The sequence below is a fragment of the Medicago sativa genome, chromosome 2 (genome assembly GCF_051527215.1).
Source record: "Medicago sativa cultivar Bolivia chromosome 2, Bolivia_mono, whole genome shotgun sequence".
NCBI classification, from domain to species: domain Eukaryota; kingdom Viridiplantae; phylum Streptophyta; class Magnoliopsida; order Fabales; family Fabaceae; genus Medicago; species Medicago sativa.
Window position 1 is genome coordinate 9,206,987 of NC_140750.1, and position 17,592 is coordinate 9,224,578.

Consider the following 17,592-nt stretch of genomic DNA (forward strand, 5'->3'; position numbering starts at 1 on the left):
TAGTTTCCCTCCAATGTTAATTTTTGTGGACTAGACGACTAGTCATACAACGCTTTGATATGGCTTTAAACGGGACTCTCACAAATAAATGTTGGGATTATAGTTTTGCTCTTTATCCAAATGGTTTTACTCATTCTCAAGTGAAATTCCATTTTTACCCTTACGTAGGTTAACTCACGTAGCGTAAGTTAACTCACGCCAGTTATGATGTTAGCGTGACTTAAGTCACGCCGCGTGAGTTAAGTCACGCTACGTTACTTAAGTCAGTTATCAGTAACACAGTAGCACAGTTCCCTCATTTCCCAACCTTTTCAAACACGAAAATTTCACCCCCAAATCCGAATTTCACCGTTCTTGCGCCATTCAAAGCAAAATTCGTCCACAACATCAAGTAAGTGATGATTATCCTACTTCTTTGCATTATTTTGGTTGAAATTTTCGAATTTTTGTAGAAATTGAACATTTTTAGGTTTTTAAAATTTTGCTTGCATGTTAGTTTTGATGATTGTTAGTGACGAATTAACTTAGGAATTGTTGTTTAGATGTTGTTTAGGGTACAATGTGGTAGTTTAGGGTTTAGAAATTGTTAGATTACAGTTGTTTGAAAATTGCACACTACGTGTTCGGTAAAATGCCTCAATGATATTTTTTTTGTTTTTTTGGATTGTTAATGATGTAATTAGTTAGAATTATGTTTGTTAATGTTGATTATAGTTAATTTGACTGCAATGTGGTAGTTTATGGATTCAAATGACATTGTCGACATTATAGTGTTGTTGTTGTATTATTAAAGATGACACGTGTGTTGCTGTCGAAATTATGTGCAAATGTGTTAAAGTTTTTTGCTTTTTGTGCAGATATGTCTAAGCAGGAGAGGCCTGAAAAACTTAGGTTAGGGAGGCTTGCCCCTACTAGTAGTGCACGTAGGGAGAAGCAAGCACTACAGCCTCTGGACGGTCGAGGTCGAGGGAGAGTGGAGGGCACGAGACTTGCTACCGTTGATGTTGCGGGGGGATCGACGTCACATACGAGTCCATCCCAGATAGTGGACCCGACACAGTACAAGCATGAGCAGCATTATCAGGAGCAGCATTATCAGGTGCAGCCTGTATTTCAACGAGGTTATCAATACCAGGAGGGGTGTGAGTATCACCAGGGGTATCACGCTCAGTTTCACGAGGGGTATCAGCCTGAGCAGCCTCCTCAACAGCAGTATGTCGAGCCTACTCAGCAGCAGCAGTATGAGCAGCATCCTCAGCAGCATGCAGTGGCTGGTATGGAGGATGAGGATAGGGGCTTTCCAGGGGGGCCTTACGACTTGTCTCTTTTACCAGACTTCGGTAAACACATGGCAACCAAGCTTTGCAACGAAAAAACAGTAAGTATAATTGTTTTATTTAATTTAATGTACGTAGAATATTTTATGTTTATTTTACGTATTTAACTATAATTTAAGTATAATTACGTAGAATATGTCATGCTTATTTTACGTATTTAAGTATAATTGATTTATTTTTTACGTAGAATATTTATAGTTTATTATTATGTCAAGTTTATTTTACGTAGAATATTTTATGTTTATTTCATGTTTATTTTACTTATTTGATTTTTTTTTTTTGTATTTCAATTACAAGCGGATCGTAAGATGAGTGGCTTCTCGCACGGGAGGAAACATAAGCTTTCTGTCTTGTCACTTCCACTGTCGGTAGAAGATAACCCTTGGTTCTGGGAATCGGTGGATAGATCTGGTCTAAGGCCCCTCCTTATGACTAGGTACGACAACATCTCCCACAAGTTAGTGTGTGCTATGGCTGAGAGATGGCATCAGGAGACCAGCAACTTCCATTTGCCTGTTGGGGAGATGACCATCACACTGGATGATGTTGCTTGTCTTCTAGGCATCCCCGTCACTGGACGGCTCATTCAGGAGGATGATTTAAATCAGGACCAGGGTGTAGACCTGATGGTGACTCACCTGTTGTTTCCGGTGGAGGATGCGGTGGAGCAGGCGAGTAATAATTCAGGAGCCTTTGTCACTTACACGGCCCTGAAACAGCGTTATGAGGAGCTGTTGAATAGGTGTAACCATTTGCTGGGGGAGGATTTATCAGAGGAGGAGGAGGAGCTGAGTCGTATTAGGCCCGCCTGTGTCAAGGCGTTTTTTTGCTCTTGCTTGGCTACACCCTTTTTACCGGCAAGAACAACAAAACCATTAATCTGTTGTGGATGCTTGCGATTTGGGATTTGGCTGACATAGGCACGTGGTCATGGGGTGCGATGGGACTTGCTTTCTTGTATGAGCACTTGAATCTTACCTCCAACTCACATGTTGGCTCCGTTGGTGGTTACATGAGCTTGCTTGTGGTAATATATGTTTTCTTTTTTTTTTTTTAAAGTTAAACGTAAATGTATAGTTTCTTGTATGACACTTGTGTGCTGATATAGATTTGTCTCTTTGTGTTTGCAAGGATGGGTTATAGCTCACTTCAGACATGTGGTTCCGAGGTCGAGATATCAAGATTACGAACGGGAGAACCCGTATGTGGGTAGATGGAGACCTCAAAGGGGATTTAAACATGTTGATCACTTCATAGGCTTGTTGGATTCGATGGAGCATTGTCATGTCACTGGAGGCCGTACGAGCACCGACGAGACGTGACGCCTTTTCAGGACGTGAGCTGGTACTCAGGATGGATTATGGCCGGCAAACAAAAGATGGCGTGTCACTTGCCCGAGCGGGTTCTGAGGCAGTACGAATATGTTCAGACCGTTCCCCGACCTCCTACTACGATTATGCCTCTTGCCCCAGCAGATGTGGTTGCTGCCTTCTTGGAGTTTGCTCTGCATGTCGTTGCCCAGCAGCAGAGGGGTGACCAGGTCCTGGACGACGAGCCTTGGAAGCATTCAGATAGGTACATTCGGTGGTTCTACCGTGTATCCCATCCTCTTACAGTCAACTCTGCTCCAGAGCCTGACATTGTCATGCCAAGACCTGTCTACCAGGATATTCTTGTTGACCAGGAGTGGGCCAGACATCCTCCCGATCCATTGGAGGTCATTAGCAGCATTAGAGGCAGAGTGGAGCATGTGATGGAGATTCTAGAGGTGGTTTCAAATCCACTCTTCTTCAGCATTTTGGATGGCCTCCGGACCGAGTATAGCGTGTTTGACCATCAGCAGGTTCCACGAAGGAGGTCTAGGAGTCATAGTCCACAGGGCCAGCAGTAGTGTTGTTTTTTATGACTTGTTTTTTTATGACTTTTTTGCTATTTGTAGTATTTTTCTTGACATTTTGGTTGTATGATATTTACATTTGCGCGGTTGCGCCTCTTTATGACATTTGAGTTAATTTTCGTTAAAATTGTGTTTCTAAATTATGATTGAATGGATGCATGTTCTCTAAATTATGAGTTTTGGTTGAATGAATGAATGGTTGTTCCTATGTATGAACGAACGAAGGAACGAAGCTAAACAGGGAATAAGGCAGTGACCACTGCCTGTCTGTTCTGGTGCGCACAGAACCAGCGTGACTTAAGTTACGCCAGTGTTAACACTACCATGAGTTAAGTCACGCTGCGTGACTTAACTCACGTGGCAGTTTACACTAGCGTAACTTAAGTCACGTAAAGGTAAAACTGAAATTTCACTTGGGAATGAGCAAAACCATTTGGATAAAGAGCAGAACTCTTGGGATTAAACCCTTGAAATTAGTTGATCTTTGGTTGAATACTGAATTTTTAAATAAAAAAAAATCTAATGGACCTAAGGGCTAAAGGAAGCCCAATCAAACAAATTTAAATAAAACTCAATTAAGGATATAACTTCTACATAATATGCAAATTATGCAATTAAATAAAAAACATTTCTTCATTGATTTTGGTTTTTTAGCAGGGTGTCAAAGATACTGCATAGATAATAATCTAATAACTCATTTAGATTGGTTCAATGATATTGACTTAAAATTAAATTTTAGAGTGTATAAATCATCTCAAGGTCTCTTGTTTAATTTCCCTTCAATGCAAATTTTTGTGGATTAGTCATACAACACTCTGATATGGTTTTAAACAAAACTCCTACAAATGAATGGTGAGATTAAACCCTTGAAATTAGTTGATAATTGGCTAGATACTAAATATTTTAATAAAATAAAACTATTGGGCCTAAGGGCTAAGGAAGCCCAATTAAACAAATTAAAATAAAACTCAATTAACAGTATAATTTCTACATAATATGCAAACTATGTAAGTAAATAAAAAAGTAATTGAGCTCAAGTAAGTAATGAGCTCCTTAAATAGACAAGTCGATCCAAAAAATCAGAGTTCAATTTCATTGTTGAATAATTTCAAACTTCAAATTGTTAGGATCCCATTCCCCTAAAAATCGAAAGGTTAACACTAAAATTATATTTTTATTGAAAAACAACAATTAATTATTAAAAGATTATCTATTTAATGTAAAATGCACAAGTTCTAAAACAAATTTACTATTTTAAACTTTATAACACATGCAAGTTTGCACATCCTAAAAAAAAAAAAGGTTCGCACATGATAGATATACCTAAGTTATATGTTTAATCCTAATTAAGTCCATGCTCAATAAGATAGCGTCTAACAATAACATCATACCAAGTTTATACATGAAATAAGTGCCACAAGCATAATTGGCACCACCATTTAAACAAACAACACCCCTATACTCTTAAGAAAGCCAAAACAGACCACTAATACAACAAAGACCACTAATACTAACAGAAGACCTTTAAAACACCAAAATTGCCTCAAGATAACCACATATATGCACTAGCGTTCGAGTATAATCCCTTTTGTCATGTTTGGATTAGGGGATTTTTTATGATATAGTAATTTTAAATTTCTTCTATACACATCTGCTCTATTAGTTTTCAAAATGTCTTGTACAAAATTTTACTTTAAGCCTCAATAAACATTGTTACGGCACTGAATTGCAACACTCATTTAAAGTTTAAGAACAAATAATTATATAATTTATAAACTAAAAAATATAATTTTCTTATAACTTCATTTTAATAATTATGTGTATTAAACAAATGAACATATGTTTTTATAATTATGTGATTTTTTTGCATAAAAATATCAAATTTCCTTATAAATTCATTTTAATATAACTTTTTGCAATGCCAAATAATAGATTCTAAATTCTCTAATACTACTACCTCCGTCCCGGTATAATTGACCTACTTTGGTTTTTCACACAGATTAAGAAAAGTGTATAAATAAAGGGAAAGTGGAATATATTGTATTGGAAATGATAAAAGTAGTATTATTTAGTGTTATATTGTATTGGGAATGATGAAAGTTGTATTGAAAATTGAAATGGGTCAGTTATTTTGGGACACTTTTTTTTAGAAAATGGGTCAGTTATTCCGGGACGGAGGGAGTACAATCTATTTTCTATTTAAGTTAAAAATAAATAAAAATATCCTGTACTTGCAAGGATTTCTGAAATCTGAACTTCAAAACTTCCTTTCGGAATATATTAATTAACAAAAATAAAAAAGTTGAAAAAACATGTACTGTAGAACATGTTGGCAATAGGTCACATGAGTACACTGGCTAATGAGTAGAGGTTATTTCAATTCAAAAACTGAAAAAAGTTTTACATGAGTTGATGGATTGAACAGAGAAAGAATGTGTGTGTTGATTGATCAATACAGTCTTACAATGTCATGTCATATCAATTCCACATTTATTTGAATTAACTATTTAACTATTCTTGAACTGGAAATATGTATTGCCTCTTATAGCAACTATTTTTGTCCTTCACACCCTTTTCCATGCAAACTTTCACAGTCATTATCACATTATCAATTTTTAGAAACTTAAAGGCAACAGTTTTGGTTTTTTCTTTGCAGCTTTCAACTGCTGACATAACAAAAAATGAGATGCTTAGAATTAACTTTACATTCTTCTCCTTTGCCATCAACACAATTTAAGAAAGTGGATCTTACCCTTTTCAATTCTCTCCAAAAAAACAAATCTTTGCAAGTCCATTTTGCTCTTTGTCTAAGATTAAGGTTGTAGTAGTAGTCAAACATTGTCTCAAAAGAATGTCTTTTTTCTTGTCTCATATCCTCTTTGTGTTCCTTTTGTTTACAAGCAATGTAATACAAGGTGATGATCAAGAAATGGTGATGGAAGAGAAGGAATTATTAGGATTGTTTGAAGTGATGGAAGCACTTTTGGATGAACCTGATTTTTCACAAACACATCCTCAACCATGTACTGATACAACATGGCCAGGAATTGAGTGTGAAGTTAGCATTGATGACAATGATACACAACAAATCTTTCATGTCACAAAGATTCACATTGGTCCTGATATATCACCTTGTAAACCCTCTGCTTATTTGTCACAATCCCTTTTGAAACTAACTTTTTTGAAAACACTTTCACTTTTTAACTGTTTTGTTACTTCACATGTCACACTACCTAAGACTTTGTTTGGTCCTTTTTCTTCCTTAGAACACCTTGCTTTGCAATCTAACACAAAACTCCATGGAGAAATACCTTCAAGTTTGGGTTTGGTACCTAATCTTAGAGTCTTAAGCTTGTCACAAAACAGCTTATATGGAAGCATTCCAAGACAAATTGGAGGTTTGGCTTTTCTTGAGCAACTTGATTTAAGTTATAATAATTTCATAGGTCAAATTCCCAATGAAATTGGAGGGTTGAAAAGTTTGACCATTTTGGACCTTAGTTGGAATAAATTTGAAGGCAATCTTCCTAACTCTATTGGACAACTTCAACTTCTACAAAAAATGGATTTGAGCACAAACAAGCTTAGTGGAAAATTACCTCAAGAACTAGGCAATCTCAAGAGGTTAGTCTTACTTGATCTAAGTCATAATTTTTTTAGTGGCCCAATTCCTGAAAATTTGCAAAGTTTGAAACTTTTAGAGTACTTAATCATTGATGACAACCCCATCAAAGCTATGATACCTCACTTTATAGGTAACCTATGGAATCTCAAATCTTTAAGCTTTTCAGGGTGTGGATTAGCTGGTTCAATACCAAATTCTCTATCTTTGTTAAAGAATCTTTCAGCTCTATCCTTAGATAACAATAGTCTCATTGGAAAAGTTCCAAAAAATCTAGCTTTGCTACCAAACTTAGATCAGCTTAATATAAGTCACAATGAGTTGAATGGAGTTCTACATTTTTCAAATGAGTTTATTGAAAAGCTTGGTAAAAGGTTAGATGTAAGAGGAAACAATGAGCTTTGTGTTGGTGATGATAAGACAAACAAGAATGTGTCTTTATACTTGGAAATTCAATCTTGTGTGGGGTTGAGACCTATAAATGACAAATCTTATGATGAAGATCCAGCAGGAATAAAGCCATCATGGATCAAAAGCAACATGAGTTCAAGTTCAACATATTTGGATCTGCAAGTCATCCTTTTTGCATTGGTTTTATGTTTTTTCTTTAGTTTCCTTAATTTGTGTTTGTGAAAACTTGGAATGTATTTGCTTTACCCTTAATATCATAATTTTACCCTTAATCATATCTATATTTGGGTACTAAAACTTTATCTCATTAAAGTGCTTTCATAGGGATAGGGAATGTTTTTTTTTTCTTTTCATAGGTAATGTTATTGTTGGTGATTTGTGTCCATGACAATATTACTACTGTATTTACATAAAATTATATTATTGTTCACATAAAATTCGATGCAATGGTAATGTTTGGTGGCAAATAATTAGTGGGTGTAATTAATAGTACTGTATTTACATGCAATGGTGAAGGAAAAAGATTCACAATTTTTGGAGTTTTGCATTTGATTTTTTGTTATTTTGGGGAAAGATGTGTCACAGCTCCCAAGTGATATCCCCGAGTGTTGTTGTCTGTAGCAGCCTTTGAGAAAGAAGTGTCGGTTTCTGATACTAATTGAGCATGCTGCTGCTACTAGTACTAGCTGCAACCACTCTTCAAAAAGATTAACTCTTTCAATACTTGTTTTGGTACAAAGCAGACACAGAGAATCTTTTAAGTAATTCCCAATTTTTACCAACAACTTGCTAAGTTTTAACACAGTAAAGAAGTTGTGTAAATTGGAGGGACCAAAGAATAAACAAGAAAGTTGTATGGTCTGTTTCCTTCTACTTGTTCTCTTCTTAGCAGTGAATATGCAAATGCAAAGTACTTCTTAAAATTGTTAGTGACGATTATCTGTTTGTTTGGTTTAGTTCTTATAGTATAGTGAATAAGCAAATTACTACTTAAAATTTAAAATAAATTAAACTGATAAATTGAATTTCATGTTATTAGTAGTATTTCATGATTGTATTTTGAACCCACCTCCAGAGAGATGGAGACAAGTTTTTTGAAGGCAATGTCAGCATAATAAATGTTGGCAACAAGATGGAGACAAGTAACGTTACCAAGTACGAGGCAATAATAATCACAAGGGAAAATTTGCCAGAGACTGTGTATGCATCAGTGCTGAGAACCACTCTTCAATCCATTCTCAATGATTTCTGGATTCTACTATTTTTTTCAACTTCCACTTTTATGTTCATTTTTATTCAAAATCTGAGTTCCCTTCCTTTTCATTACTTAGTGCATCTTTAGTGGTTTACAATTTGAGTTTTGTCTCTTTGGTTCTACTATGAACAAAATTTTCAAACTCAAAATTTGACTTAATATTGGCAAATTCTAATTTTTACTTTGCAGGAAGAAACTTAAACTTATCTCGGTTTAGTAGGTGACAAAAATATTTTGAAATGAACTATTGTGATGAAACAAGATGAAATGCTAATTAGGAATAATGCACTCTTTAAAAAAAATTAATCAAGTGATTGGATTCAATAATTAATAATCACTTAAGAGAATCCTGGTTCATTTCTCTTAAAATCAGAAGGTTAACACAAAAAATCAACTATAATTAACATTTTCAATGTTTTTAAAAAAAAAAATACATGCAGTTGTTCACTTTTAAGAGTCAATTGCCTTTATGTTTAAAGCAAATTTTAAAAAATAAAAAGAGAAAAATTTAACACAAAGCAAAGAAGATCTTATTTTTCGCTTAGAGTTTTTTTTTTAAGGAATTTTTGAATTTTTTTTATTCATATAAAGAGTATTGTTGGTATTTACTATTTAAAAAGATTTTTTAGGGTAAGATCTAAGAAGGGGTGCATAAAGATTTGTCTGGTGGATAGCAACGGTGGATTGTCCAGTTTGAAGGCCAATGGGTAAGCCCACATATCTAAACATTAAAAATGGATCATGACTTCTTTTTACACTCCCTCGATATCTTTTTTGTTGAAAAAATGTCTTCCAAGAGTTATCTATGTGTTAAAATTTAATTAAATTTTTTTTTGAAGTTATCTCTCGAAATTTTTAAGGGCCTAACCTTGTGATATTATATTTTTTATTTGAAATTTCAATTATATAATAATTTTTAATTAAGTTCTTTTGTTTTATCAAATCAATGTTTTTTCTCTTAAAATTTCATGTGTTACCCTTAAAAATTAATTTCACTAAAATATTCATACAATAAAATTAATAAAATGCATATTTATGTAGTTAGTAGATGTCTAAGCAATTTGATGATGTATAAAAAATAATCAAATCTCAACCAAAATTTTGGATTAAATATATAAAAAAATGATAATCAAGAAATCAGATTTATCACAAGTATGTTTGGATTTGAATCTCAAAAGAGTGACTATAGTAATAAACAAATTACACATAATTCATGATCTTTGATGAATCTAAATTACAATGTCAGGATTTGAATACCTTTAATATTTGAAACCATAATTCTTTCCAAAAAAACAAAAAAAAAATGAAAATGTAAGCATAAGAGAAGGAGAAAAAAAAAACCTTGCAAGGTTTAAAAAAGAAGAAAAAAACTGATTCAAATTAAATAGGCTATGCTAAAAAAAATAAGGACGAATTTGATTTTGCTAACGATGATATGGAGATGCTTCTTGGACCCTATTCTTTCTCTTTTGTAGAAACCTTTGCAAAGATCTTTTCATGGAAAGACCTGGTCCAGGGCTATATAATTGATGAGGAGATTGCACTATTGTTGGTGTTGATGGTTCTGACCCTATTGGTGTCGTCGCTTTTTCTAGCACCTTCATTCTATTTGCCAGCATTAAGATGGATTTGGCCTGCACGACATTCACGTTAACACATTACTTTTTTTGATAATAAAGAGATTAATTATTCTTTCAAAGAATATAGTAGTACGTATATGCCTTTCTTATCCGAAATAATTGACCTTATACTGCATAACACATGAAAAACATGCACAAAGAACATTAAAGTCAAGTTAGTAACAAAGTCTATGAACTATAAAGTTTGAAAATTCTTGGAAACTTGCCAATTAGCTTGCTTTTACAAAATCAAACAAACATGTCAAAGCTTGCTTTGCATCAAAGTCGAGAAATATTTCCACTCACGCCAAACTTTTTTAACAAAAATGAACGCAAAACTATAAAACTACTTTGAGTAAGTAGTAAGTTTCACATTAAACTTGAAGTATATTTTCAGATGTCATGCTCATACACCACCTATAGGAACCTACCACTTACTATCTCTTTCGTGGAGTATATCCTTAATTTTCTTTTTAAGGTTTCACTACCAACTTGTCGGCAACGACTATTTTATAAAAACGTTTACTATATTTCTGTCTTAGCTTAAGTGCTATGCACGGTTTCAATTGACTAATTAACTGCTAGAAATATTAGGAAATTGAATAATTTTCATATTACTAGTATTTTATTAATAGTATAAAATAGTATAAATTTGGTGTGAATTTCAATGGTTATTTTTCATTTTATCTATCTATCTCAAAAAAAATTAACAAATTCATCCGGTAAAAAAATACAAATTCATATCAAGGGTTTTTCTCTTTTTTCACAATAATAAAAAAGATATTGTCTCCGACTCTCCGTGAATATAGTTCAATGGGTAGGGACATTGTATTATTCAAGAGTCGAGTTTGAATCTCAGATTCGGATTCACTTAAGTGAATTTTTAGTCGCTAAGTTACTTAAAAAAATATTACTCACTTTGTTTCTATATACTTACCTTTTAAAAATTATTTTCCGCAGATAATCTGATTAACAAGTAAATTTCAAATATTGTTGTCAATATATTTTTCTAAACCTCAAAATCTATATTTATTTATTTATTGCCTCATGAAAACTAAATTTATATCAAGTATTTAGGCTGTTGTGGGGGTTTGACTTTGATTTTGGTGTTGGTTTTGGTTTTGATGGTTAGTTTAAATTGGTTTGAGAGGTAGTCCTCATTCGAGTGGCGTTGTTGTTGGTTTGTTGGATTTTGTATTTGATGTATGAGATGTATAAATTTTCTTTTCGATATTCCGCCTAAATATGACGTTGTTTGTGTTATTTCGGTCTAACTGGTCTTATTTAGAAATTTGGTCATTAATAAATTTTGACGTTTAAAAAAATATATACATGTATACTCCTCTCTCTCAATATGTGTATTTTAAAGAAGTCATTATCATTCACTTTGCAATTATAATAGTGATTGATAGATCAATTCAATTTGATAAAAATATTATTCTATGAGACTCATAATATATGGGCAAAAGGAGTAAATGACTTTTTTTTTTGGTGGAGAAAGGAGTAAATTACTAAAATATCACTAAATGTTACTACTTATTTTGAAATAATTTGAAATGGATATTATTTTGAAATAATTTGAAATGGATATTATTGCTGAAAGGTTAAATCAAGGGTCTTGTTAACGAGTGTTCTGGAACACTCTTAAGGAATCTCAAAAGAATAAATTATTTTATAAAAATGTCAAATATTTCAATTTTTAATGCGTTGATTACACATCTTTTTATAAAAAGTCACAATTTTAAGGTCTTAAAGAGTGCTCCGGGGGCACTCGTTAACATTTCCGAAAAATCCGTTAAATCAATGTTAAAATAAAATTGAGACACAAAAATAATATAATAGATACTATATATTCGTTATTATTGAAAGAAATTAGAACGAAAATTTGTGAAGATCAAAGTGATAATGTTTGCATTTGGAGAAGAAAAAAGATACTCAAACTAATTCTCTGACTCGTTGCCAAACTAAAACCAAAACAATTAATTAAGCTGGGATTAGACCTTCTTATGATCCATAATTGAATATGATAACCAGTTTGAGTTACTCATTCTGTGGTAGGTATGAATCAAATCAGACACATACTATATAATAACTAAAAAGATGAAAATGATACTGTCGCATACATATCTTATCATGGAGAATCATATCATCTTCAATCATAGGCCACTCAAATCAAATGCTAACATAAAATAATATATATATAAAGATCTATTTACCTGAAGCTCTGTGACATCAGTAACACACATCTTGCCATCGTAGAAAATGGTCAGTGGCTGTTGCTGATTTTGCATTGGAGTGCTCTCATTACTATCCTCTTCTTCTACCCTTTTATTGAACAAATTAACAAAAAAACTAATTCAATACCCAAAGAAAACAACAATCACATAACAAATGAAAGGAAGTACAGTCAAAGAAAACAAATTTTGCTTACATGGGGTGATTTTGGTGATTGCTAGAATTGTTGTATGGAGGAAAAAGGCATAGTTCCAAGTTGCAATTCCTCCTCATCTTTTCTGTATTTTCTAAAGAGATATTGAGATTTTAGAGAGAGAGAGAGAGAGAGAGAGATGAAGCAAAAATGTGTTAAGGTATAGAGAGAAGAGAGTGGGTAGGAGGTATATATAAATGGTGTAAATGTAAATTTCGGCGTGGAAACGGCTGAGAGGGACAGACACCGAGGTTCAAGTTGAGCTGTCTTGTAGATTTGTACTGCTGTCTTACAATTAAGAATTAGAACATGTGTTTTTAATTTGTGTTTTCAACATTGAAAAGGATAGATATAAGTAGATCAAAGAATTGGATTATAGCATGTGTTCAACGTATTTTTTAAATAAATAATAATTTGCGTCACGTTTTCATGTGTTTACGTTCTGCACACGAAACTGCACACCGCAACTATGTCACTCCTTACTCGTGTCGGCACCACGGGATCATCATCGCTTTACAATTAATCCATTTATTGTTTGGATAAAAACAAAATTGGATTAATTGAAAGAACACAAATCACGTGAGATTTGGTTTACAATGGTTTGAGGCCCACATAGTCCCGTGTGTCATTGGGGAAAATTGCTCTTCTCATCTGTAAAATTGCTCATTTTCTTACTGTTAATTCTTGCTCGGCATTTTTTAACATCAATTAACTGTCATTGACACTTTTAAAATTGGTTAAGCTGACATAAAAAGTGGTTGAACTGATTTTAATAGTGTCGACGATAGCTAACTATCGTTGAAAAATGACGAGCGGCAATTAACTGCCAATAATATAGGTAGAAGAAATATTTTCCTCATCGGACCTAGTGGGAGCTAAATTATGTTAGACGGTAGTTATGTGTGAGGTGTATTTGCAATTGTAGTATTGCATTGACCTTTGCTATTTTGGCCTTGTACGATGTAAAATTAGCTCGTATGAAAGACGCAATGCCTTGTGACTTGTGAGTAATCAATCCAATTTTATACTGAAACTAGTAAAAAACATGTGCATCGCACAGGTTGAAATTTGAATAAATAATGAATTATTAAAATTTGGAAAATGTATTTTGGCAATTAATTTATGTATCGGAAATAATGAGCTTTGGATAATTTATATAGATATATCAACCACTAAAATATAGTACTTTGATTTGACAATAAACAACAATTACTCACACAATGTATATTTAGGTTTTCTTCATTGGGTTGTTGTTGATGGGTTTTTCAAATACATGTTAGATGGTGTTGCTTGTTTCAAGAATTGGGCTATCAGTTCATTGTGGTTTTGTGGGGTGGTATGTGTTTTCAAGGTGATGATTTTTTTGGGTGTTTACATGTGCTTAACTGCGCTCAACTACAGAAGAGAAGCAAGGTGCGGTTACACGGATTTTGGTAGGTTTGGTGGTTAATTTGGAGGGATTTTGCAACGGTTTGGCACAAAATTTGTTTCTGCTACTGCGCGAGTGTTTAGATTTTGGTTTTTTTGGAGATGACTTTTTGATTTTAGTGTTTAGTTTTTATTGGTTTCGGGGGCCTTAATAGGTGGTGTTTTTGGTTTGTTTGCAGAAGTTTGAGGGTGTTTTTGGTTTGTTTGTAGAAGTTTGTATTTGATGTATGGTTGTTTGCTTGGGTGTTCTGTATATATATACGGCACACTTTTCCTTTGTATGTTGCTACTTTAAGACTCCTAGTCTAGCATTCCTTATGCTCACTAGGATTCTTTGCGTTTTGAATAAATTTCATTTTAGCCTCTTAAAAAAAAAACAATGACACCTAAAGAAAATAAAATATTTTCATCACTAAATAGCATAAATTTCCTCTTATCCAGTATCAGTATGTAATGTGTTGCGTCATTGGAAATTTTGAAATGAAAGAGAAGAAACCAAAATGACATATTTGTAATAGTTGTTACACTTTTATTAACACTATGTGAGAGCGCACTTTCACATTAAACTAACGAAACCATTAGAAATAAATAAGCAATTTATGCTTTCAACTTACAATTCATTGATATTTGAGCAGACATAACTCACAATTTGATGCATGATTCTCCTGTGTTTTTCTAATAGTGTTATGTGTTCATCTTTTTGTTTCCCGTGTTTCTCAATGAGAATCTAAACAGTGCAGACTTCACAATTAGTTATTGAACATAAAACATAGCAGTGAAGAAAGAAAAGAGGTAACAAAGCAACACAACATATGAAGAACATAAACATGATAAATGGTTACAAGAGATAGAATTGTAGTTGTATATTTATATATATATATATATATATATATATATATATATATATATATCCTCTAAAAAAAATATTAATTTAATATATTTTTAATATATTATGAAATTAATTTTTATTTGCTAAAATTTTATGCTCTATTTTTTTATTAAGTGTTTATACTTACAAAAACTAAACATAACAAAGGAATGCTTAAAAACCTGCACATCCCCTCGTTTCTGAAGTTGAGATCAGTTGCAACATACGAGACTTCAGCCACTTTTTTCATACTGAAAGCAGCATGTACCCTAAACAGACCCACTGCAGTTATTACATTATTCTTCTGCAAAACACAAGCTTAGAAACCACTGCACTCCCTTAAAGAAAGGAGACAATATTTCAAAGTATCACAATCAACAAATGAGTCGGTTAAAATATGCCAAGCTTGCCTGAACTTTGTATCAAGCACCATCCCATCATTCCAATGCATTTGCATCAACTGCCAAGTTGTTTCATCATTAACTCTACTTTCCACCACCACATACATCATTTAATGAATGAATCTAAAATGTTAACTTTTGCTTATATTAGTGACCGGAGGGTGTAACTGCTGTTCTTTTTCCCGGGCATAATTTACTCCTTGGCATATTTTTCTGACAACATATGAAGAACATAAACATGAAACACAAACATGATAAATGGTTACATTGCATTAATAACTATGATATCCTTCAAGAAATAGAATTGTAGTTGTGTGTATATATATATATATATATATATATATATATATATATATATATATATATATATATATGATTTATATTAACATAATAGTAGTACTGAGAACTGATAAACAAAAGACAGTAACACAACAAACATAAATTTTTAAGCTAACTTAAGGGTTGATCTTAAACACATGAACCGTATGATTGAGAACGCCTTAAAAAAACTTGAAATGAATTGTATCTCGAGCCTTTAACCATTTTCAATGTACAAATACTCACATCCTTGTCTGAGTTTTGTTGTAATTGACAGATAATTTTGGTAATCAATTCTATAAATGACTTTTACACATTTTTTGTCACATGGAACCAAGTAATCAAAACCATTGTTCCATAAGAAATCATCGAACTCTTTGGTCAAAATCTGCAAACAGACATACATAAGTATGATTGTCAAACATATATATTCACTATATATGAGCAGAGTAGTGAGAATATTTTTTTGGATACTGAACTAATTATGATCTTATTGCCATCTAAAATTCTTCCAAAGTAATGTCAAAATAAATTGTTTGACCAAATTGTATGATCCTACTATGGTATGATGTTATGATGCTAGAGTGTTGAATTGTCTTTATGAAGAAAAAAGTAAAGTTAAAACGACTTCAACCTACGTAGTGCAGATAAGATAGATTTTCACCATGCTTGATGTATGATTAAACATAGATTTTCCACATATTTAATGTGGATACTTATTCTAATATAAGTTACTTGGTAATGTTATGATATATTATGAAATAATATAAAACTATTGATAACAATAACAATGTTGGTTAAGAATTTGATTGTATCTGCTATTCGGATATAATAAGTTTTTTTATTTAAAAAAAATTGGTTTTCATATGTAGTGTAATATGGCACATGGTAAGAATACTAATGTTGACGATGATGATAAGAAACATATAATCAAACCTCGTTAACAATAGCTATTAGTTCTTCTGCATCGATCTTCCTTATAGAACCATCCAGTTTTATAATAACAAACATTGTACTATTAAATTTACATCTTTATAAATGTTGTGATACATAATACAAATTCTAGACAAAACACATCATAGATAAATACATCAAAATTTGTATAATTCATAAGTTGTCAATGTATGACATATTAGTATAGAACTAAAACATAACTTATGATAAGAAGTGAAATTCACCAAGAATTAAAAAGCAAATAAATTAGGAAAAACTTCATGGAATCAATAACTGAAACAAATGCTCCAAAATAATTCTTGGCATTGTGCAAGAGTTCTCTTAGTGAGAATTCTTGAACAATGGAAATTCATGAAAATTATGTAGCATACCAAATCTTGTACAGTGTACCAATTGTCATTATTTTATCGTGAGTTCTTTAAAAAAATCACTCCGTTGTTTAACCTCTGTGGACGCATATAGTAATAACACTGAAACTTCAATACCCAAAAGTTTTCCTTTTACCAGAATCCAACAATTGTTATAGTCCTTTCCTATTTGGTCTGGCTCTAAAGTCACTTCTTTAAAATAACGTTTATTCCACAGTAAACAAAGTCCACCCACTGTTGCTTTAGATTTATAACCAGTCGATATGATGTCTTTGACCCTATGATCAAAACTTACATTTCTACCATCCCACCACCTGCGAGTCTTCTTCAAAAGAAATGCAGTGTTTCTGTTTTTTATCTCAGTGGTACCCATAAACACAGGGTATGATATCATAATCATATTACGGATCATCATATCTTTTTCAGACTTTCAAATCCCCTGACATTCCACGAAACAAATCTCGTATGCAAAAAAAAATTTGAATAAACAAGCAATTGAATTGAACATAATGATATAGTATTACAACAATAACATAGTTTAAACAACTTTGGCAGATTATCTACTAGATATAAAAACATGACATTTGGCAACGGGCAAAACATGAATTTATAAATATTTCCCCTCTGTCTGAATAAAAGAAGAAAATAGATTATTTCTTTATAAACAAAAAAATTATGGTGAGTGG

General features: G+C 32.5%; 4 protein-coding genes across 4 annotated transcripts; 3 read left to right on the forward strand and 1 right to left on the reverse strand.

Moving 5' to 3' along the window:
- Nucleotides 1-859: 859 nt before the first annotated feature.
- On the forward strand, nucleotides 860-2,550 carry LOC146944293 (uncharacterized). The gene is made up of 4 exons (XM_085747931.1): nucleotides 860-1,340; nucleotides 1,635-2,147; nucleotides 2,258-2,364; nucleotides 2,446-2,550. The coding sequence occupies exons 1-4, from the start codon at nucleotides 860-862 to the stop codon at nucleotides 2,548-2,550; spliced, it is 1,206 nt and encodes a 401-aa protein (XP_085604057.1).
- Nucleotides 2,551-2,715: 165 nt separating this feature from the next.
- Nucleotides 2,716-3,228, forward strand: LOC146944294 (uncharacterized). The gene has a single exon (XM_085747932.1). The coding sequence runs from the start codon at nucleotides 2,716-2,718 to the stop codon at nucleotides 3,226-3,228; it is 513 nt and encodes a 170-aa protein (XP_085604058.1).
- Nucleotides 3,229-5,842: 2,614 nt separating this feature from the next.
- Nucleotides 5,843-7,564, forward strand: LOC146944295 (uncharacterized). The gene has a single exon (XM_085742690.1). It carries the CDS (start codon nucleotides 6,086-6,088, stop codon nucleotides 7,487-7,489), a length of 1,404 nt encoding a protein of 467 aa, XP_085598816.1. The 5' UTR covers nucleotides 5,843-6,085; the 3' UTR covers nucleotides 7,490-7,564.
- Nucleotides 7,565-9,664: 2,100 nt separating this feature from the next.
- LOC146944296 (protein TIFY 5A-like) lies at nucleotides 9,665-12,733 on the reverse strand. Its single transcript, XM_085742692.1, has 3 exons — nucleotides 12,573-12,733; nucleotides 12,358-12,466; nucleotides 9,665-10,156 (listed from the first exon to the last, which is right to left on the reverse strand). The coding sequence occupies exons 1-3, from the start codon at nucleotides 12,647-12,649 to the stop codon at nucleotides 9,947-9,949; spliced, it is 396 nt and encodes a 131-aa protein (XP_085598818.1). The 5' UTR covers nucleotides 12,650-12,733; the 3' UTR covers nucleotides 9,665-9,946.
- Nucleotides 12,734-17,592: the final 4,859 nt, after the last annotated feature.